Raw genomic sequence first — 23737 nt, forward strand, 5'->3', positions numbered from 1 at the left:
GCCGGTTCATTCCCGGCACTTCACGCGGCCTCTCCGATTCACAAAAGAGGAAACTGCTAAGTATCTTAAAGGGTTAAAGGGAAGACTAAGCGAAAATTAAGGGATGAGCAATTTCTGTCCCTTCCTAGGTCCAGTATTCCCAAAGCACATGGCGAAAGGGGACTGACCTCAGCCTCTGACCCGGTGGCGATTCCTTTTTGGGTGGGGAGGGAACGGATGACCCCGGTGACTGTGGTCCTGGTCCTGCCGGGTTCCGAGCCCAAGCAGAGAGCGCAGCACCTGGGGCTGAGACTCGCCCAAGCCCTCACCTCGCCCAGTCCCCAAGTTCCCACGCGTTCCCTCCCCTGGCTCCGCCTCCTCGTCTCCGCCCGCCCCCATTTCCGTCCCCCTCCGCCCGCCCCCTCCCCGCTCTGCGTCCGCGGCGTCCGGGTCTCCTCTCTCCTTCCTCCTCCCTCCATCAGCGCCCCTCTCGGGCGGCCGGGGCAACCCCGTGCCCCGCCTGCCCAATGAGGAGCCGGCGCAGGGGTGGGGCGGGGCTCGGGCCGGAGCGGAAGTGGTGACCGGAGCGGAAGTGGAGCTGCCGCCACCGCCGCCGCCGATTCCGGAGCCGGGGTAGCTGCCGCCGCCGCCGCCTCTGCAGCCGCCGCCGCTGCCGCCTGAGGAGTGGGCTTGGGAAGGAAGCGGTGACCCGCGCTCGGAGCTTCGCCTGCGATCACTTTTGCTCCCTGTTGCCCTCCCCCGGTGAGTGCGGCGCGGGGTCCGCCCGGGGCCCCTGGGGGCCCAAGCGCGAAGCTTTCCCCGGGCGGTGGTGGCCGCCGTGGCGACGCGGGCGAACCCGCGGGTGGACCCCGGGAGGTGTTAGCGCGCGCGGCTTCATCGGCCTCGCGAGGCCGCCTGCGGTGCAGGCCCGGCCTGGCCGCGCGGCCCCTCCCTGTTTCCGGGGCCGAGCCCCATCGCTCTCGGAAAGGCCTGGGCTGCCCTCGCCGCCTGCGGCCCTGCCCCGCGGGCGGGGTGCGGCTCCGAACCGGGCCCGAAGGGACTTCCAGCCGCGGACCCCGGATCCTCCATCCCCCACTAGCTTCGATTTTTGCGCGACCCCTCCCTGCTGTTTTGGCGAAAACCGGCCCTTTAAGCCTTGTTAACCCTGTTCCTTGCTTTCTGGTTTCCAAAAATTAAAATTGAACCGAATACGGACGAGTTTTCGAGCCCCAGGGCCTCTGTCGACTCCCCCTAGCTGGGTAAGGGGTTTAACCTTGGGAGAGAGCAAAGGGAAAACCCCCTCCCACTTTGCAGTAAAGCCATTTCATCATCGTTCGCTGGCTTGGGAGCCTAGCAGGACCCGAGATTCCCTGGGAAGCACAGGGTTGAGGTTTGAACCAAGAAAATACATTTGTTGGAACCGGTTACTGAGTCAGGCCTGATGCCCAGGAAAAAAATGTCATAGACTGAAAATCGGGCGTGTTTTCCCACGGTATTTACCGTCATTTAATGCGAAAGTCTTTTGTGTCCTCACCCAATGTTTCCCCACACTGTGTGTTAGGACGTTTTTGGGACTAAGATTTCCATAGTGGCCTTCCTGGTGATGGGGAAGGGTAGGATTGATTTGGGCCCCTTCAGAGCATTGAGTACATCTTTGACTATTGCAAATGGAGAACTGCACGTAATGGGGTTTGCAGAGGTGACATTACTGGTAAGACAGTTTGCCAACATTTCTGTAAAAATGCATGTCTCTTGTCCTGTCTTCACTCCTGTTCTCTTTGGTAAGGTTAGGTAGCATCAGACTCTGATTTTACTTGTCCTGTGTGGGAGATGGAATTTGGCAAGATGGTGTTACGAACATACAAAATCAGGCGGCCCCGGGATCCAAAGCAGAGAGATGAAGCACTTTCAAGAACACGAAAACCGTCTGAATTTCTCACTGTCTCAATTGTTCACATGAAACCACACAGACAGCAACACAGGCAGTTGGTTTCTAGAACAGGACAGGCGGCTACTCAGCCTTTTGCATTTTCTCTTTGGAAATTTATATGTATAAATAGTGCTTGATTATTAGTGATGTTCTAGACTGCTTCCAGCATTCCCCATTTCTCAGTTACGAAGATCTCTGTTGTCTTGAGCCCTCATTTTTCTTGGATGATCTTTTTTTGCCCTTAGCTACATACAAGATGGTGAGGGTAAAACCCCTCGGTTTTACTGAACCCAACTTAGAATTTTAGGTGTGGTATTCCAAATGGAAGGCAAATAAGTAAGTAGCAACTACTGAATTCTCTTCATCAGGAGCAGATATTTCTGGACACTCAGCCCCTGGAGTGTGGCTCCTACCTTATAGTCTTCTGTACATTTCCCATCATGCAGTGCTCTTGTTATAGTGAAGCCATTTTAGAATTGGAGCTCTATAGATCAGGAAGGCAGCCTCCTTACAACCAGGCTGAGCGAATTCCCATGATGCTAGTTCTGGAGGCAGAGTCTCTGGAGATTTGAGCCACTGCAAAAAGTGCCTTTTGCCCTGTTGGCTGTGGATACAGAGACAAAGAGCACTGGACTTGGAGTCAGCCAAATTTGATTTAGGTCTTGCCTGTAGCATTTTCTAGCTATGGAGTCTTGAGCATGTTACTTAATCTCTGGTTCTTAGCTTCTCTCTAGAGTTGTCCGGAGGCCTTTGGACAAACTGGAAACTGTTAAATATAAACTTTTGGTATTGTTTTGTTTTTTTAATCATAGAGTTCACTATTAATAGCTTTCTTTTTTTTTTTTCCCTCCAGCTGCGTTCGGATGAGACCCATCCCTGCCTTATACACATGTTGCTTTCAAAAATTGATATATTCTTGTAGAACTTTGTGTACAGCGTCTCCAGTCTTTCTGAGCCCATTTTCTCATCTGTACAGTGCAAATGGTAATAGAGGCTTTGGTGTGTTGTGACAAACTCAATAATTAAAATAAGCATTTGGGAGGTAGTAGGTGTTTAATAAATGTTAGTTGACTGTATCCGTGAATATATATATAGAGAGAGAGAGACACTAGACGTAGCATATATGCTACATAGCGTAGACGCAAGAATCGATCCATTTGTGGGGCACCTGGATGGGTCAGTTGTTTAAGCATCTGACTCTTGATTTCGGCTCAGGTCATGATCTCCTGGTTCTGTGAGTTTGAGCCTGATTCAGGCTCCACTCTCACAGCCTGGAGCCTGCTTAAGAGTCTCTTTCCCTCTCTGTCTGCCCCTCTGCCACTTGCTCACCTGTGAGCTCTCTCTTTCTCAAATAAATAAAATGAAAAAAATCTATTCATTTGTAATTTATTCACCAACTGGTGAGGTAGCATCAGGTAATTAGTCTATAATAATAATAGTTATCACATTGCTTACTGTGAGCCAAGCTTTGTTCTAAGCACCTTACACATATTAACCAAGTCATAACAACCAATGGTAGGTAAGTACAATTAGCCCCATTTTACAGATGAGGAAATGGAGGCAGAGAGAAGTTAAATAATTTTCCCAGGGCTCTATACACATAGACCCATAACACCCACACAGCACTAGGTAAGTAAGCGCTACAGCCAGGAATCAAACCCAGGCACCGTGGCTCTACTAATCGGTTGGTAGAACATGTTTTGTGTGAACGCCACTTAGTTCGTAATGTTTTTTTTTTTGTTTTTTTTTTTAACACATTTTCTGTTACAGTAAACGTGTTTGGGCAGAAATTTTAGCTGATTTTGAAGATAAATATCATGTAATATATTGGAGGGACCATATTCATTCTGGCCTGCAGGGATGATCGTGCTGGTGTGCCTCAGGAAGCAAGCTTGTGAAAACCCCAGTGTTTCTAGCATTTGCTTCGTATTAGGAAAGAGTTCATCCATTGCTTCGTGGCACACTGATGTATCTAATCCTAGGCATTTTCCCTAAAGGAGTGTGGTCAAGACTACCATCACTGATTTTGGTTTATCATTCTACTTTTTTTGGTAGATTTTTATACTTTACACATTTTGTTGGGGAGGAAGAGAGGAGGAAATAGATCTACATAAGCAGAGAGAAAATTCTAAATTAAAATTTCCTGCTACCTCTTCTTTCAGTGGTATCACATTAGGCAGCTACTCTTTAAAGGATGCCCCAGAGTGAACTAAATTTACTTGTGAGGGGACTTTATATTCCTTGCGTCCTGCATTTTTGTAGGAGAGGTGACAATTCACACTAGCAAGGGGCGAGAAATTCGTTTTTTAAGAGCAACTTCTGAGCATTACAACCATCTTGGTCCCTACGCAAATATGGTTCTGGTCGTCTGTATGTCATGAGGGAGAACAGTTGGAGCTGGATTCTAAGGGCATTTTTCTAAGGGGAATACTTAGGGAGGAAAAATAGACTAAAGTACTTTCTATTTTGGGATATGTGCTAAAAGCCAAGTAAGAAAGCTTACTGGTTTCTGGGCTAAAAGATCTTCTAATAAAGGCATAGTTATGTGTTTCTGATATGTACTTATAATGAGATGAGATTGATTGATGGTCTCAGGAGAACAAGTCATTCCCAGCAGTAAGTTAGCGAGATAACTTTTTTTTTTTTTTAATAATCTGGCCAGTTCTCTCTTATGTAAGTTTTTTCCTGTTAGTTTTATTTCATTGTTTAACCTGAGAGACCTAACAGTAAAAGTTATTTCTGAATGGCCTTGACCGGGACAGAGGTAACAATAAAGTAGATATGAACCCTGGCCATTGTTACTATTTGCCCACAGAAGAGAGCTCACAAAGCTTATTTGACAGTCTGTTGAGTTTTTGGCGTATGCTATTTTTAATGTCTTAATTTTATTTTGATTTTTAAAGCTAGATAACTTAAGGCCAATTCTGAAATCTCACTGTAATAACTTTGTATGGTATTTTTTGGAAAAATGGTCTATTTTATCTTTTCCTTAAGTAAGCATTAGGGAATCATAGTTGAGCTTTATAAGGTAATGCCACGTAGAGGAAAGACCATGTGTCAGTTAATACCCGTGTGACCCTGGGCAGGTTACTCCTGGCATCTAGAAAACGGGACAGTGGCCCCTATCTCATAGAATACTCAGGATTAAATGAGTTGATAAGAAAGACCTAGCTTTCCACATTTAGGTGAACCATAAATGATGGGTATGTTTTTTATTGCTTATTAAATCAGCTGGCATGAACTTTTGAAAAGAGGAGATGGACAGAAAATATTCTAAAGGCTCGTTGAAACTCAGTTTGAATACATAAATATAAATATTGGGGGGCTTCTGGGTGGCTCAGTCGGTTAAGCATCTGACTTTGGCTCTGGCCGTGGTGTTGCAGTTTGTGGGCTCAAGCCCTGCATCATGTCTCGTTCTGCTTACAGCTCAGAGCCTGGAGCCTGCTTCAGATTCTGTGTCTTATCTCTCTGCCCCTCCCCCACTTATGCTTTGTCTGTCTCAAAAATAAACATTACAAAATAATTTAAGAATTAGTAGCTGAGGAACCTTAGTCAAAAAGTATAGTGTTATCTCCTGATTGGAGCTGAAGTGGCTCTATTCAAAAAGTAGACTAAGGCAGAGTATAAATATAGTCTGTATTTTATAGGTCAGATATGGTCTACTTATCTCTGTCCACATAGGAAATAAAAGCCTCATACACTTAAAGTGCATCGAGGGGTGCTTGGGTGGCTCAGCCGGTTAAGTGGCGGACTCTTGATTTCGCTCAGGTCATGATCTTGAAGTCATGGGATCAAGCCTGGCATCAGGCTACATGCTGACAGCATAGAGCCTGCTTGGGATTCTCTCTCTCTCTCAGTAAATAAATAAACTTAAAAAAAAGTGCATCATGGGGAGTCTGGGTGGTTCATTCAGTTAAGAATCTGACTTCAGGGGCGCCTGGGTGGCTTAGTCGGTTAAGCGTCCAACTTTCGCTTAGGTCATGATCTCGCGGTTCGTGGGTTCGAGCCCCGCATCGGGCTCTGTGCTGACTGCCAGCTCAGAGCCTGGAGCCTGTTTCAGTCTGTGACTCCCTCTCTCTCTGACCCTCCCCTGGTCACGCTGTCTCTCTCTCTCTCCTAGAAATAAAAAAAAATCATAAAAAAAAAAAAAAAAGAATCTGACTTCAGCTCAGGTCATGATCTCACGGTTTGTGAGTTAAAGCCCGGCATCAGGCTCTGCACTGACAGCTCAGAGCCTGGAGCCTGCCTCAGATTCTGTGTCTCCCTCTCTCTCTGCTCTTCCCTGCTCATGCTCTGTCTCTCTCTCTCTGTCCCTCAGAAATAAACATTAAAAAAAAAAAAAAAGTGCATCAGGCAATGACATAGCCCTACTCAGCATGGCGGGCATTATGCCCCGTGCTGGGTGCCCAAAGATAAAGTCTGGATTCCTCCCTTAAGCCCACAATCCGGTGTGGGAGTCAGCAAAGACATTTACAGCAAACTATGCTGAGTGCCACTTCAGAAGTAAGCATAGGTAAATTAACGTGCCTTTCTTTTAAAAGTCTTTAAAGAAATCCATTTGAATTTAAAAGAAATGAGGTATGGGGCTGCCTGGGTGGCTCAGCCGGTTAAGTCTTTGACTTAGACTTTGTCTGAGGTCATGATCTCACAGCTCCTGAGTTTGAGCCCCGAGTCAGGCTCTGTGCTGACCTCTCTCTCTCTCTCTCTGTCTCTCTGTCTCTGTCTCTCAAATAAACTTTTAAAAAAATGAGGTGTGTAGCTAAGTGTCTCTTCCCTGGCTGACCATGTTGGTTATTAGACTGTTATGTGACTGCTATTTGAGTGGTCACACTGTGTCAAGACTGTTAAGTATTCTGCATCATGAACTGGTTTACTCCTTACAAGAACTGTATTATGTAGATTTACCTGTTTTATGCATAAGAAGACAGACTCACAGAGGCCAGCTAACTGGAGTTGGTGTGTGGTACTGGTAACTGGGCTGAGTCACTCCATTCTGTTGGTGGGCTCAAAGCTTTTGAGCTCTATTCACAAGACTGACCAATTGAGCTGTCTTTATGGATCGGAATTAGCATCTTGTCTTTGAGGATTGCCCTCAAAGCCAAGAGATCAGTTTGTTGTCCTGTCTTCTGGGTTCACATTGTATGCCCTTGGGTATCACTTAATACCTCCTTTGTTTTAATTCTGGCTACTTGGACATAATTAACAATAATATTCAACAACTGATGCGGAAGAGGGAAGAGATTTTGAAGTGGACGCTTTCCTCGACAATTCTATGTTTGCTGGACATCAGTGCTAATGATTTTGTATTTAGGACATGCGGTGTTTCATTTTCTGACAGAGAGCCTGCAACTGTTTGGATGGAATTAAGTTGATGACAGGACTCTGAATTTTGTGTGGTGAGTGGCACACACATTTTTAGAGGGGGTCTTTTTCAGCAAATAGTTTTCTTTAAGAGCTAGGAGTACTTCACGTTTTCTAGGTAGCACCCCCTCTGACCACCTGGTCCCACTGACCTTCTCAGTCCTTCCTGCGGTAGCGTGGCATCTGTCTTTCCTTCAGCAGAGTGACTCCAGAACTGTAAATTCGGCCTTATGGTGCTGCGGGTGCTCTGTCCGGAAAGGTACGGCTGAATGCTGGTCAGAATTTACTGTCCCTTCCTTACCCCATGGACACTTGCGGGTCTAGATTTTTAAGGTGCTCCTGTCAGTTTTCTCTCTGGATTCATAGCTCTGCTCATCTCTTTCGCTTTGGTTTCTTCAGTTTCATCTAGAGAAAAATAATGTGCTCTTTATTCATACATCGGTGTTTCTTGCCCGTACCTGGGGTTCCTTTTCCCCTCCTGGCAGACCCAGTCCAGCCCAGAAGACCGGTTAGGACCTAGCCACTTTTAAACTAAACCTCTTCCCTCGGATTCTAGCTGGGTTTCTTCAAGGAGAGCTTTAGAACCCTTAAATACGTTGTCTTCTTTTCCTACCATGGGGTGGGGGGGGGGGGGATGTAAGGGCTCAGAGGTGAGGACCTCATTACTCTCATTGTATTTCTTTTGAGTTCCAAGAAAAGAGTTCATACTGGTAGTTTTTTCATTTGCAGCGATTTCAAGACACACTGAACTATATGCACTACATTTTTGTGAAGTAGCTTAAGGGTAAGAAAGTGTCTATTGAGCCTTTACTCTGACCAGCACCGACCAGCCACTTTTTGTACATCATCTTATTTGATAGCAACTAATGTCTCCTATTAACATTTGAGGAAACTGAGGCTCAGGGAAGTTACTTTAAATGTCGCCAAATTTCTCTTCAGAAGCCCAGATTTGTTGTGTGTGAGGTTTTCCTAGAAACAGATTCCATTCCTGAGTTTCATAATGGAGCTTTAATAATCCCGACACATAGATAGAGCATGGCATCCTCATTTTAAATTTCTAACAAATTATTAAACTCCATTAAAGCTCCATATTTTAGAATTGACCATGTTCTTTTCCTTGAAAACAAAACCTAGCAGAAAGTTAGATACATCTAAAGGCCACATTTCACAAGGTCATTTTCACTTCTTTTCTTCCTTTGCAAGGCTGCTTTTCTTTTTTAAATATGGATTAACCCTGGGTAGTTTTTATTATTTTTTCCTTATGCTTGGATATCTGCTTCTGGCTACTGAGAAGTGGCCTCTGAGTATTCTGAACCTGGCTAAAAGAAATCCCTTAGGCAAAGAATTTTGAGAGAGGGGCCCTTGGTTGGTTCATAGATAACTCTTATTTCAGCATTTACTGTCAACTGTGAGGTTTTGTATGTTTGAAGGAAATCCTGTTATTTAGTGGCACCCTCAGAATTCTTCTTCATGATATTATTTAGCAGTACTTTACAAAAATGAAATACTTTTTGTGCCTCCTTTTCCTATTATATATATGTATCTCTTTAATAGATCAATGACATGAATTCCTTCCTTTTGACAGCCATGTAGTCTCATACCAGCCATCTTCTTCACTGTTCTACTATCAGAGGTTGAGCTTGCTTCCAGTTTTTCCCTAAGCATTGCCGGTTAAATCAGTAAATGCTTCCCAGTCCTTTCAAGTGCTTAGAGGACTTTATCCAGTGGCTTAGAAGAGATAGGCGCCCATCATCATCGTCCTGTGGCTGTGCTTATGAACCGTGCTGGGGCATCTCTGTGTCGGCGTTCCGGATGGGGCCCCGCACAGGGAGGCCTGTTGGTGCGCTGCCTGGTTTGATGTGTTTCGGCCTCTAACGGGTTTGCTCTGGTGTCTTTGTGCCGTCAGGGCCAGGCCTGATGGTGAGACTGCAGTCTTTAAAGGTTTGGGGGGAGGCAAATAAAGGCTGTCTTGCTGATGTTTTTCTTGGTAGGACATTGGTTGAAAGTCTCAAGAAAAGCAGGTCCTGATTATAAACCATCACTTCTTGACATCCAATTCAAGAAAACTCAGTGAGGAACTAATGAATGAAAGTGTGACAGTTAACATGTGTGTCCATTTTGAGGCTGTTGAAAAGGGTGGGGTCTTACCTAGGAATGTTAACGTTATAACATTTTTCCTGTACAAGAGGAATCTAGACTTGCTTTCCTTCTCCTGGGCTGAATGTTAAGTAAATAAGTAAGAAGCCAGGCTCACATCTGTGGGCCGACCCGGGGGTGTGTAGGTGCGGTGACAGGATAACAGTGCTTCCATTGGTTTCACACTGTGCATTCAAGGTTTCCTTTAATTCCCTGCACCACCTCGTCACAGCACCTCGTGAGCCGGACGTCGTGTCTCCAGTGTACATACTGGAAGGCTGAGAGGGAACAGGCTCACGGGGCTCTGGCGTAGCGCACCCCTGCTGCACCCCGCGCTCACACCTGGTCCTGTTGCCTTTCAGCCATACCACGTACAGCTACCCGCGTTCACTCTGCTCTCCCAGTACGGATTTGTTGAGAAAATAGACAGATACTTTTTGAGCATTAGTTCTGTGCTTGGCACAGCGTTAGGCATTAAATAGGAAGCTTCCCCGAGAGGTCACACACACGTGGGACTGTTTGTGAATGGACCCTGTTTATCATCTGAACCAGAAAACATACGGCGTGTAGGCACTGGACTGTGTAATAGGCCGCAAGTACATGTGGTTCATAGGCTGGTACATCAGTGGGGCTGGGGTAGCCGTGGAAGACTTTCTAGCCAGCTGGATGGATAGAGTTTGCATAGGCGGGAAGTACCGAGGAGAGCATTCTAGCACTTTCAGGGGGTGTTTGAGCATGATCTGTATAGGGTGTTCGAGGGTATTCTCCGGCCGGAGAGAAAGGTCCATGTTGGAGAGCGGTCAGTGGGAAAGCCGGACCATACAGAGGAGCCGCATTGCGAAGGACTTTAAAGGCTGGGCCGAGTTTAGATTTGGTGGAGCTGCCAAAGGAGTCATTCAGGGGGACTGAGTGAGGGTGGGGGCAGGACTGAGTTCCTTTGTGTTTCTTTCTTTTTATATTTTTATTGAAGTACAGTTGCCACACAGTGGCACCCTGGTTTCAGCTGTACCAGATGATTCGACAAGTCTGCACGTTAGTGCTGTGCTCACCCAAGTGCAGCTGCCACCCATCACCGTCCAGCACTGTTACGGGACCACTAACGATAGTCCCTGTGCTGTGCCTTTGACCAAGTGATTTTGAAGTAGGATGCAGGAGTACAAGGAATGAAGTACAAACATTATGAGGATGTAATGTGCCTGTGAAGAATAGATGCTTGGAGGTATCTGAGCAGAGGGAAAACTGCCAGATTTGCAGCTTTATTCCTTCATCTGGGGATCTGTTCATACAGTAGATGCCAGTTGATACTGATTGTATGCAGGGTGCTGTGGGAGCTTTGCCCCAAAGAGTTCATGGTGTGGTGAGGGACTTAGATATACATATCATGTTAGTACTGAAGAAATGGGGTAAGACACGAAGGGCGAGAGTGATGAAATGCTTTGTTGAGAATATTTTCAGCCTGGAGCAGCACTATCCAGTAGAAATAGAATATAATCCTCATGTGTTTAAAATGTTGGGGGGACTACATTAAAAACATAAAAAGAAACATGAGATTTACTTTAATCATTTTTTCTTTTTTATCTTTTTTCTTTTTTTATTTGAGAGAGTGAGTGTGTGAGAGCAGGGGAGGGGGGCAAAGAGAGAGGGAGAGAGAAAGAATCTTAAGCAGCCTCCATGCCTATCGCAGAGCCCAACTCGTGGCTTGATCTCATGACCTGAGCGGAATTCAGGAGTCCAACACTTAACTGAATGAACCACCCAGGCGCCCGTGTTTTAATATTTTTTTAAAAACTTAACTCCATATACCCAGAATACTATGATTTCCACGTGTGATGTAGCTACATGTAGCCAGTGGCTGTCCTGTTAGTCATCTCCAGCTGGGTGGTTTCAAAAAGACTTCATGGGGAGGTGGCACTTGGGCCATGCTCTGAAGGATTCTGTGTGCTCAGTAAATAGGAAAGGACATTCCAGGCAGAGGGAGTGGCTTCGTGAGCAAAGACATGGAGACAGAAAAGCAGACTCCCAAGGAAACCATTTTGGCAGAAGCCCAAATTGTGTGGAAGGCATGTTTAGGCAAAAACCTGGAAAGATAGGTTGGAAAATCTTCAATGACGGGAGTGAATCGGGCTACTATTGGCAGGAGGGAACTTTAAAGAATTTTGAGCAGGAAGTGATTCAGTCAGAGTTTTGAAAACGGGTCTGATCTTTCAGACGTGAAGAGGGCTGAAGGTAACCGGAGACTAAAGGCCGTGGGTCCGGGGATACTGGATGGGAGGCTTACTGCAGATGTACAACCAGGAACAGTTCCAGATCTCTGTCTCCTGCCTTCCTCCAAACTGCTGGGTGTTGTGTAACCCATTTCCTGTTGAAATTGGTCTGGCTGCTTCAAAATCGTGTTATATAAGTCAAAAGTTATGTAAGCAGTAAGCATCAGGATAGTTAGCTGTGGATTTTGTTTGTTGTAGTTGTTGTGTGCCTGTGTGTGTGTATGAAATTAAAATTTCTTTAAACAGATGGGTACATTTTTTAAGGCACGTGTTCAGTCTTCGCATATCATGATGGCTCTCAGTGTCCAGGAGCTCTTCCAGGCATCCTGAAGAAACTTGAAATAGTTGGCCCCTAAACAGCCCATATTTGATTTTGAGAAATAGGGCATGTTCCTTTGGGAGGTCCCAAGGAGCAGTCAGGATTCTTCAGAGAGGTAGGCTTTAACTTTTACGGTTTGGGAGGGGAGCTTACTTGGGGGCCTGGCAAGGCCAAAGAGTTTCATGGCATCTTTGGTAGTGCTGGTCCATTGTGTTTCTCTACTACTCTCCTAATCCAGCATGCGATGGCTTGGCTCTGAATTGACTTTTGGCCAGTACTTTATTAATTGGAGTCTTTTCCGGTGGAATTGCATGGGTGCTGTTTGATGAACTTTGGAGTGGGCCACTAAGTGATTGCTAACTTTGAATTCATCTGCAAACTGGAACATTTCTGAGGTTCATTGAAAGTTGGCCTGTCTCAGAATGCTTCTCACTTTGAGGAACAGAGAAGATGAGATTATTTGCGGATAGAGGTTGTATCCTGATCTGAATGACTTTGGTCAAGAAAATTAGACTTACTGACTAAGTGTGTAATTTGAACATGAAGGACAGTGTCCTTCTGATGGACTTTGATCAGAGTAGACTAGGCTGTGTTGTGGCAGTCAACAGCACCAGCATCTCCATGACTTCACCCAGTGGCCATTTCTTTTTCACACTTCAAGTCCAGTGCCAGCCTATAGTCCCCACACAACACAGCCACTCCGGGACTCAGGCTTCCGGCGCACAGCACCTGGGGCACACGGCCTTCTAGGTGTGTAAGAAGAGAGCCTGGCAGATGACCTACAAGCTTTCAGTTGTCACCTGGAAATAGCATCATTGCTGCTGTTTCATTAGAACGAACGCTGTGCGCCTGGGGACAGCCGGGAAATGTAGGAGAGCAAGTGGAATGTTTCACGAGGATTATTATCTCTGTTACGGTCTCCTCCTAGTGACGTGGGTGAAGATGTCGGGCAGATCAGGTGAGACTTGCTTCACTGAGTTCACACTCAGCAAGCCTTCTGTAGGATGAAGCTCTGACTATGACGTAGATCATAAGCAGTGGGAAGAAAACCAGTAGTTCTGAACGTAGAGAACCAAATCTTTCTGAATTGTCTAGGTTTGGGGCGTATCTCATCTTGTGCTCCATCTAAAAAAACATCTTCATGTGGTGGGACCCTGTCTGTAGAATTTCTCCCTTGAAAATACAGAAATACTTGAGGCAAAACCATTTTGTGAGGAGAGGTTGTACTTCCTTTCCTGTTTTAAAGTTATTCATCATTTTCAGAGTCTTAAGTTGTGTATATGGTAATGAAAGTATTTGATACTGCATATGTAGTGATTGGGGTTTTTGTTTTATCTTTTAAAGATTTTATTTTTAAGTAGTCTCTACACCCCACATGGAGGTCGTACTCACAACCCCGAGATCAAGAGTCTGACTGAGCCAGCCAGGCACCCCTGAAAGACATTGTTTTAAAAATACTGATACTCTGGGGTGCCGAGGTGGCTCAGCTGCTTGGGGGTCTGATTCTTGTTGTTGGCTCAGGTCATGATCTCACCCTGTTCGAGAAGCCTGTTTGGGATTCTCTTCTCCCTCTCTCTACCCCTCCCCCATGCTGTCTCAAAATAAACTTTAAAAAGATACTGGTATTCCTACTACTATTGAAAGTAGTATTTTACCCTTTTGTACCTTAAGAGAGTATATTTTTGCACCGTGGCATATAGATGGACCTACCAAAAATTTTTTTTTTTTTTTTTACAGATAGTTTATTGTCAAATTAGTGTCCACACAGGACCTAGCAAAATGTAAATCAACAGTACATAAAACTAACTTTAGTTTAGGTTAATGTTTATTTTTGAGAGAGAGAGTGCCTGAATAGGGGAGGGGCTGAGAGAGAGGGAGACACAGAATCTGATGCCAGCTTCAGGCTCTGAGCTGTCTGCGCGGGGCTCCAACTTGGGAACGGCGAGATCATGACCTAGGCCAAAGTCTAGGCCAAAGTCGGGTGCTTAACCAACTGAGCCGCCTAGGCACCTCACAAAAATTTTTTAAAGGAACTCAGTTATCGTATGAAGTTCTGTTGTTGTGGATCTTGAATACGCTTCTATCTCTTACAGCCTATTCCGTATACAAAGTTAGTGCCTGATAATTTATTTGTAATGCTCTAAGCTTCCCAGAGCACCTCCATGTAGATTAGGTCATTTGTTCCTCCCAGCCGCCCTGCGCCCTGCGGAGAGGAGGCACTGTTCTTACTTTCCAGTAAGGAAATTTGAAGTTCTCAGAGGTTAAGTGATGTGACCAAGGTCATATTCTGCTTGTAAGTAGCAGAGCTGGTGCTAGAAAGAGCTAAATCTGCCTGCCTTTGCTTTATGCTCTTGTCTATAATGTGTCCTTGTAACAAAGTTAGCAAATTGCAGAAGATAATGGTAACAATGGCTCCTATTTTTAGGTACTTGCTCTGGATGGGCACTACCAAATGTAACTTTTAAGCTGCTAGCTTTGCTTTAAAATTAAACGAAGCAAAAAAAAAAAAAAAAATTAGGGGCGTCTGGGTGGCTCGGCTTCAGCTCAGGTCATGATCTCACGGTTTGTGATTTCGAGCCCCATGTCGGGCTCTGTGCTGACAGCTCAGCCTAGAGCCTGCTTCAGATTCTGTGTCTCCCTCTCTCTGCCCCTCCTTTGCTTGTGCTCTCTCTCCCTCTCAAAAATAAACACTAAAAAAATTTTTTAATAAAAATTAAAAGAATAAAATTAATCGAAGCAATCATCACAGGTAAGGTGTTTTTCTCCATACTATGGGAAAAAGTCATAGTGGTCAAAACTAGACCATTCGGGAAAGAAGTTAGGACGTGTGTGTAGCTTAAGCCTCTAGAGAAATAGTTGTACAGCAGCCTCCCTGTGCCTGGGACAGAGGGACTTGAGTCTCTGTGGGTCTCTTAGCGGTGTTGCCCGGGGTGCATCACTTGCCTTCTCTGAACCTCCAGTTCTTTGCCTCAAAAAAGAGGGAAGGAATTGTTGTGAACATACCTACTCTCTAGGACTGTTGGGAAAACTAATTGGCAAAATACAAAACCCCGTAGAACTTAGCCAAGTTCTTAACCCCGGAAGTGCTCGTGTTCCGTGTTGCTGAGGGCATCTGGAAGCGCACGTTTCATATGTAGGTACGATTCTTACCAGACGGGCTGGGAGAAGGTTCACATGTGCGTTTCCCAGGCCCTGCAGCCTGACACTTGCTTTCCCTCTCTTTTCTCTCTCGCTCCTGTTCTAGGGAACGACCATGGATAAGAGTGAGCTGGTCCAGAAAGCCAAACTCGCCGAGCAGGCCGAGCGCTACGACGATATGGCCGCGGCCATGAAGGCGGTCACGGAGCAGGGGCACGAACTCTCCAACGAGGAGAGAAACCTGCTCTCCGTTGCCTACAAGAACGTGGTGGGCGCCCGCCGCTCTTCCTGGCGCGTCATCTCCAGCATCGAGCAGAAGACAGAGAGGAACGAGAAGAAGCAGCAGATGGGCAAAGAGTACCGGGAGAAGATAGAGGCCGAACTGCAGGACATCTGCAACGACGTTCTGGTAAGGGGCCGGGGCTTCCCTTGCGCGGAGCCATTTCCAAACAGTTCACTGGGATGTGCAGATGCAGACTCTCAAAACGGCTTATGAGAGGAAGGTGTCGGAATGTACTGGAAAGCTGCAGACCAGTTGGAACTAATTTTTAAGCGTATGATGTGACTTCTCTCACCTGTTGTTTGATCAGAGGTTGCTCATCACAAATGGGGTATTTTCCTCTCCCTCCAAAAGACCTGTGATAAACAGGAACACTGAGTCAGCGTCCCTCCACCTTTCCTTTAGCAACTGAGTCCATCTAGGCAGGATCTCAGGTACGTGCAGCCACAGACAGGCTGTTCTGTATGTCGGTCTGAGGGGTGATGTCCTTGTCCAGCCGGGGAGACAGGAGCAAGCGGCTGAGCTCCCTCTCACCCTCTCCCGGTCACGTCCGCACCGTGTAACGTCCTGAAAGGTAGCCACGTCCTTCGGTTCGGCCTGCATTCCGAAGCCAAATCAAGTGTGGTTCGGGGATCGTCTCTTCTGGGTTTTATGTAAGCCTTGGTCAGGTGATCGCTTCTTAACGATTTCATCCTGGCCGCAGTCTGGGGTTGGACGGGAGGGGTGCGTATCCTAGAGCAAATCATGATCATATTGTCTTTCCCTCACATCCTGAGCCCACTGGGAACTTTCTTTTTCTTCCAGGTGAAATCAGGTAAAAATGAACGGTGAGGGCTGCTTTGAAGGGAAAAGGAATTCACACTTGTGGATCTACCTCCCCCCCTGCTGGCTGCCTCTCCGAATTACTGCCCATGACACCTTTCTTTTGAAAACCAGTACAAAGCTTGTCAGCCATCAGGCAGTACTCCTCCTCCCTAACCCATAAGGAGTCACACCCTGTCCGTCTGCAAAGAGCATTAAAATGATGACTGCCCCTTGCACCTTCTCACTCTAACTAAAATTCCCTTACAACTAAGCTTTTGCGTTGAGCTGCTCTTCTTGTGAGGCTCATGGTGTAAGAGTGTCGTGGCTAAGTCTGCTGCCTGTTCATAATTTGGGGGTTTGTTAATGGTGCACTAATTCCTGAATGTTAGGTACATCTGGTATTCAGATGAAGTATGGCATGCATTCCAAGGGCAAGAAAGTTCCATAATTCCTGAAACGTAGACCAGCTTTTAAGAGCATCTGAAAGAATGTGAAGAAAAGCGTGGTACTTACTGCCTCTTAACCAGTTTTTCAGGATGCCACATTCTAAAACAACTCTTCGAAAATATTGCTCTGTATACGAAGCTTGGACTCCTTCAGAACTGCTTTTGTTGTAAGCATAAATGTTTAAAGGAATTTATTATTAATAATAGTATTAGCTACTTTTTGAGTGCTTACTACGTGCCAGGCAACGTGTTAAGCGCTTTATGTACACTGGCTCTTCTATCCTCACAATTGCCCTAGAAGATGGCTCTTAGGCTTCCCCGTTGTGTAGCCGGGAAAACTAAGGCGCAGGGTGCTTAAATACAGGGTCACAGATAGTAAATGGCAGAGAAGGGATTTCTACCCAGGTCCAGTTGATTTTCAAGTTAGTTTTTGGCAGTTTTGCTCTATTACGCCTTTTTCCTCCCAAAAGGTAAAGTTTTTTTGTTTTATAATTACAGAAATAATACAGGTTCATTGTTTTTAAAAAGGGAGGGGGTGGGAACCAGGCAGAAGAGTATAAATAAGAGAGTAAAAATCATTTCTAATCCTGTCACATAGAGAACCATTATTAACATCTTGACATCTTGATAAATATCCCTCAAGAGTTTTCCCTTCCATATTTGCGTGTACACATACATATTTTAATATTAAAATAGGATTCATGTGGTGTTTATGATCTTTTTTTTTTTTTCCACTCAGACTTGTTTTGAGAACCTTACCATGTTATCAGTGTAGTTGTGCATCGTCATTTTTAAGGCCTTATGTAGCATTCATTGTATGGCTATACTGTAATCAACCCCTTGTGGATGGTCAGAGTGATTTTTAACAGAAGAACACAGGCACCTGCTGCTATGACCTGGGCTAAAAAGCACTTAAAAGCTGTGGATGGAAATTATGTTTTTTTAAATCTTCAAAAAATACTATTTAGAAGTGGTAGTATGTGTCTTGAATCTCAAAGATAGTTATAACTTCTTCCAACTAATATTTCCAGATTCTTAACAGAATGTGAATCATTTTTTAGGAGCTGTTGGACAAATACCTTATTCCCAATGCTACACAACCAGAAAGTAAGGTGTTCTACTTGAAAATGAAAGGAGATTATTTTAGATATCTTTCTGAGGTGGCATCTGGAGATAGTAAACAAAGTAAGTAACTTTTTTTTTCTTGGAAGAAATTTGATCAATAGTAGAGCCAGTCTCCCTTCATAATAATTTTAAGCAGTTTTTGCTTTGTTCCCCATAGACACAGATATCACAGTACTGAAAAGTTTAAAGACCACAGCATTGTGCTGACCTGTGATTAACAGGGTCCTGGGGGTTGACAAGTCAGAATGTATTATCTAAGGGGAAAACATAGAGGACGTTAACAGTGTGGCTCAGTAGTGCATTTAAAGAGATCTTTCCTTAAGGGGGGAAAAAAAGCTTGTTAACTGAAACTTGAAAGTATCTGATAGCCTAAAACCGCTGTAGTAAATAGTGATGGATTTCTTTCATCACATAGGCGTTTTGTGGTGGTGATAACGATGGGGGTGCTTTTATTTAAGCGCCTACTATGTGCCAACTATTTTAGAGTCTCATTTATTCCTTACAAAACTCTTAAGAGTTGTGGTGAGGATCTGTTCATTTTTCTGATGAGGAAAGCAGGGCTCCTGGAGGTTTTCACTTGCTCCAGACCCCACATCTAGTGAATAGGAGTCGGAATTCAAGTTTGGTTCTGTTGACTCTCAAGTCCATGATTTTTCCACCAGAGCATATTGATTCCCATGTTCTGTCCTGTTAAAGGCTATTTCTGTATTTCTAAACTGCTTTAGGAGACTTTGTCCTAATTGTTTTCATTCTCTCCCAAAGCATGTCATGTAGCACTTGGCTTAGAATATGCATTTAACAAGCGGTTGGTAACCAAATGGCGGAGACACTGACCCCTCCTCTGATGGTTCCTCAGTCGCGCCCAGTTTGGTACAATAACTAGATGGTGGTCCGGCGTGCGATGCACCTGGGAAAGAACCTCCCCGTTAATATTTCTTATCTTTCTTATAGCCACTGTGTCGAACTCCCAGCAAGCTTACCAGGAAGCATTTGAAATTAGTAAGAAAGAAATGCAGCCTACACACCCAATTCGACTTGGCCTGGCACTGAATTTCTCAGTCTTCTACTATGAGATTCTAAACTCTCCCGAAAAGGCCTGCAGCCTGGCCAAAACGGTGAGAAAGACCTGTGCTTTCCGCTCACGGGAGAACAGTGCTGTCTGTGTGTGCGTTCGGTTGGTTGGCTGGTTGGTTTTGGTTTTGTGCTTGTTTTTTAAGAACTTCTTTTTATTACCTGCATTTAACAACTCGATGTCTTAGACTTCTCTGAAGATGTTCTGGAGGTAGGATTAGATCTTTTTTGAGATAAATAATAGACCTGTTACTTTTTGATTTCTTCTCCACACCTCCTGCTGATTTTCATTTTCATTGTTTAATTACTGGTTTGGGGGATGATTCTAGAAAATTCAGGAGGAAGGTAGCGTGTTGTTCCTTGTCAAGCACTGGGCTTTGTAGGCTGCCTTTATGTAGTGTAGTCCTTATACCAAGATTCGAAGTCAGGGCTGTGTGAACCAAAGAAATCAGCCCAGGTTTTCTTTGTGTGCCGGGTTCCCTCCTGTCTTCTCTTGGTAACTCAGCTGCCTTTTCTACATGTTTTTCAGTCTTTGAACGTGCACACTGTTCTTTAAAAAATTTTTTAATCTGGAAAGGTATGAAATGAATTCTCTAGGGTCCTTCACTTAATTGAATCAGATTTAGTGGCGTGAATGTCTGTTCTCCCTTTATTCCTTGTATCCAGACCTTTTGAGTTTTAGTAAAGAAAGAAGAAAAAGGGTTACTAGAAATATCTTTGGCAATTAAAATTACATGAATTTGTGCTGGGTTGACAGTAACACCTGCTGTCTTCTCACATACACTGAGGTTCTTAGCTAGGACTTTTTTGTCATTGTTGGTGCTCTATGAATGCACATGATCTGTTTGCTGAAACAGTTAGCAAACAAGGTCCTAATAGCCTCAGTTCCCCCAAAGTAACTGTACCACAACAGAAATTGTATTCACTTGTTGTTAACAGAAAAAACTGGGGCTGAACTGGCTCCAGAGAACCTGTGACAGCTTTGCTAAAGGCTCTTTGTTTTAGGCATTTGATGAAGCAATTGCTGAATTGGATACACTGAATGAAGAGTCTTACAAGGACAGCACCCTGATCATGCAGTTGCTTAGGGACAATCTCACTGTAAGTATTGCTGGTTTATGCGCCTGTTTCTGGAGGGTGTATAGTCTTGTTCCTACTCACTGTGGCCCAAGACTCGAGGGGATCTGTACCCTGTAAGTACAGTTAAAAGTATTAAAATTATTAAATGGATTCTAAATGACTGCTGAAGTTACGACCTTTGCCAGTCTCGCTGTCTGCAGTGACGCAGGGAGAATTCGAAGCCATGAAAGCGGGAGATAAGCCGACAGAGACTGGGCCCGCCTCCCTGGGTAAATTTGAGGAGCCCTGTTTTGATTCGAGCTCTTTTTTTCTCTTTTCAGCTGTGGACGTCGGAAAACCAGGGAGACGAAGGAGACGCTGGGGAGGGAGAGAACTAATGTGTGTTGTGCTTCGTGATCTGTTCAGTGTCACTCTGTCCCCTCCACATATATCCCTTTTGTGCGATAAAAAGAAAAAAGAGTCGTACGTCGACTTCCAATTTTTCACAGCCTCAGCCTAGCAAAATGGTCCATGGGATAAACAGCTGGTGTTTGTATCTAAAACTCTGATCGGTCACATAAATGCCACGGCATTCTGAAGTTTTTATTTTGATTAACATTGACAGGATTACTGTGTGTTGAAATTATTTTTTTTTTTTTAACGGAACACTGTGATTATGGGGTTTTGTAACTTAGCAGACCTCTTACTGGTAGAAAAAATAGACCTGAATTATGTGTAACTTTTTGGAAAGTTTAATCTGATATCCAACTAGTCCCTGAAATAACAGTTCCATTGTAAAGTTGTACAGAAAGTTATAGAGATTATATTGTGACGCTGGGCGCGGAGTGGAGACACCTGTCCTGTGACACTCAAGTGTGACAGTAGCTCACAGCAGTCCTGCCTGTGTTTTGGGGATTACAGGCACTTGGCCAGTTCGGGCGGTTGCCAGTCAGAAGTTTGTGACTGCCTATGTCCACAGTGTCTTCCTCTGAGTAAACGCGAAGCCTGAAATGGAACCTCTTCATGGCAGATAATTGGGTTTTGGCCCCGTGAAAAGGTCTAGTGCTCCTGGAACGTGTGCGGCGTGTGGCTAGCACCCCTTTCCTACAGCCATCGTCCCGATCTGTCCTGTGCTTCCGTGGTGGAATCTGTTTTCCTTGTAACCAGGAGCTAGAGAAGCAGAAAGCCACGTGTGTGGCCTCTCAACACGGCCTTCTCTGTTTCCTGGGTGACCCCTTTAAAAGCAACGTTCTGCAGATTGCCTTTCCCTTGAGAAGTACTCTGTCTTCGGGCGCTGCCTAGCTCCCGGCTTCTAAATTTGGAAATCAAAACATTCTTCCCACTGTCCTATTTGACTGTTGGCTTCGGTTTTCTTTTCCCCCTCTTAAGTTTCTGTCCTGCTTCCTTACACCGTTTTCTTTTTGAATTCTCCTGTTGTCTTCTGTTCATTAATACCTTCTGGGCAGGGATGGGGGCCTGGAGGGGGTGAGCGAAGTTGGCGAGCACTTTGGCCAGCAGGTGGCGCTAAAGAGTCGAGGAGCGCTCCGCGCGCACCGCCCCGGCCGCCTCCAGTCCGCAGCACGCCTGTTGCTCTTCAGTCGTACCCAGACCGGAATTAAAGAAGTATTTTAAAATATCCATGGTTTCTCCCTGTATCGCAGCCAGCCCTGATACCGCTTGTTAGTACCTGTCACCAGACCTCCCGAGCGTGCCTCCTCCAGCCAAGTTCACAGACCTGTTTGAACGAGACCTTACAATGCAGGGAAGTTGCATGAACACCGCAGTGGGGAGAGTCCAGAATAGCCAGGCCTACCAGTCTCACAGTACCCCCTCTCCCTTGACCATTCCACGTAGCTGTAGTGTCCACCTGTTTGTCCGTCTGCTGAAATGAGAAAAGAAACGATTCATGCACTGATTTAAAACAAACCCAAAAAAAAGGAAAAAAAGGAAAAACAAAACAAAAAAATCCCCGCCCCCCCCCTTTCTAGCTGAACAAAAATGTGCAGTTAATACTTGGCGCTTGAAAATGCAGTAGTGAATGTGGAACGAGCCTGTCTGTATATCTGGTAGCTCTTTCTTGCTTCGTTTTTCCTCACCAGTATTCTGCCTCACGTTTGCTTCTGTGACGGTTCTATTGCCGAGCAAGCACACCTGTGGTCGTGAAAATAGTATAGCAAAAAAAGAAAAATCCCCGGTTATCGATGTACTAGATTTGTGTATGTCTTTTCAACAGTTCTAGTTTCCACCTTAGACGGAATAATCAGGAAAAGTGTAAAAATTCAAAAGTGAAATAAAAAATTTTATCAGTTGCCTGTGAATTGATGTATGACGCCATCTCTCTCACTACCAGAACTAGCTGCCTGTTCTGATCACATTTATTTTTGGCTCATCTCTTTCTTTAAAAGTAGGAAATGGGCGCCTGGGTGGCCTGGAGCCTGCTTCGGATTCTGTATCTTCCTCTCTCTCTCACCCTCCCCTGCTCACGCTGTCTCTCTCAGAAATGAAACATTCAAAGAAAATTTTAAAATAGGAAACATCCTTATTTCGTCCCACTTAGAACCAGAAGTCAAAATGGTGGGAGAGGGAAGTAATTATCATTAATAGCCAATTTCCACCTATTCTGTGCCGCCTCTCCACCCCACCTTCCACAACAAACCATCTTTTGTAGCTTGAGATTTGGTATGGACATTTATTTCGTATCCATTTCAAGACACACCCTTTTTCTTTTTTTTCCCCCGCCCTGTGAGAGAGTTGCACAAGGCTTGGTCATTTCCAGGGTTCTACCAATCTCTTGTCACCGCCCTAACACTGGTTTGTGGTAGCCTGCAGCCCCGTTTCTTTATGGCATTTGCACACTTTGCAAAAATTTGCACACTCCCGTAAGGAGGGTGGGGGACAATCCGGGTAAAGTGTATTTCACCTGGGTTGGAGGGGATTTGGAGCTTAGCTGCTACTGTAGGCCGCACAGACTAGTTCCAGAGCTGTTCGCCTGTGGCAGCCACACTCGAGCATAGGGCATGGGAACCTGCCTGCTGCGTTATAGTAGAGGGACAAGGGAGAGTCCCCGTGAGAGCCAAGGGCAAATACTGGGAAATCTTAGAGGTCCACGGTGGTTTGATTTTTTTTTTTTTTTTTTAATGTTCCCACACCACAGGCAGGTTGAGGCTGCAAGCTCAGCTTGGGGTCACTGCCTCAACCTTGGCACTGTTAGGCTTCTGTCCCCATAGAGTAATGATGAGCCTTCCTAATGGAATGCAGGTGGAATGGCTTCCTCAAAAGCGAGGCGGACAGGGAACATCCTGGAAAAGAGCGCAGCAACTGAAGAGCCAGTGTCCGGGAAGACCTTGTGGTCTCAGATTCTCACCTGGAGCCCTCAGCCCCAATTCACAAGGCCAGTTCCAGGAGGGGTTGCTGGATTCGGGCTGTCTTGATAAAAAGAGCCCTTTCAGGAGGCAAGGTGCACAAGCTTGAGACTGGGTTTCCGGCTCGGGATTCTGTTCGAATGTGAAACCCAAAATACACGGTTCCCCTCTAATGCTTCAGAAGAGAGCCGTCCCCGTTACTGAGAAGGGCCCAGAAAGGCGATGACCTTGGGATCGGAACTGGCCCCCCGCCCCGCTCTTAACCGCGTCCCGGATGGCCTGGTTGAGGGCGCGCCCCGCCTCCGGAGGCGGGGTCCTAGGGGCCCCACCTGTGGCCCCTGGAGCGCCGGGGGAGGGGGGGGTGTCCCAGCTGAGGGGGCGGGGCGAGGCAGGGCGGCAGTAAAGGGAGAGGCTGCAGCAGGAGAGGCAGAGCCCCCGCCGCCGCGGCGTCTTGGTTCCCGCC

General features: G+C 45.6%; 1 protein-coding gene across 1 annotated transcript; it reads left to right on the forward strand.

The window, feature by feature from the left end:
• Positions 1-571: 571 nt before the first annotated feature.
• Positions 572-22230, forward strand: YWHAB (tyrosine 3-monooxygenase/tryptophan 5-monooxygenase activation protein beta). The gene is made up of 6 exons (XM_039248469.1): positions 572-741; positions 15234-15536; positions 17719-17842; positions 18734-18897; positions 19859-19954; positions 20254-22230. Exons 2-6 carry the CDS (start codon positions 15243-15245, stop codon positions 20308-20310), a joined length of 735 nt encoding a protein of 244 aa, XP_039104400.1. The 5' UTR covers positions 572-741; positions 15234-15242; the 3' UTR covers positions 20311-22230.
• The last annotated feature ends 1507 nt before the right edge of the window (positions 22231-23737 follow it).

This window comes from Hyaena hyaena, unplaced genomic scaffold (assembly GCF_003009895.1).
Source record: "Hyaena hyaena isolate Hyena2069 unplaced genomic scaffold, ASM300989v1 scaffold_312, whole genome shotgun sequence".
NCBI classification, from domain to species: Eukaryota; Metazoa; Chordata; class Mammalia; order Carnivora; family Hyaenidae; genus Hyaena; species Hyaena hyaena.

What these genes read in the sequence shown, in the direction of transcription:
- YWHAB (XM_039248469.1), top strand. Translation starts at nt 15,243, where the DNA reads ATGGATAAGAGTGAGCTGGTCCAGAAAGCCAAACTCGCCGAGCAGGCC. An exon ending in ACATCTGCAACGACGTTCTG is followed by an intron (nt 15,537 to 17,718) that starts GTAAGGGGCCGG and finishes ATCATTTTTTAG; the next exon opens with GAGCTGTTGGACAAATACCT. An exon ending in TGCTTAGGGACAATCTCACT is followed by an intron (nt 19,955 to 20,253) that starts GTAAGTATTGCT and finishes TTCTCTTTTCAG; the next exon opens with CTGTGGACGTCGGAAAACCA.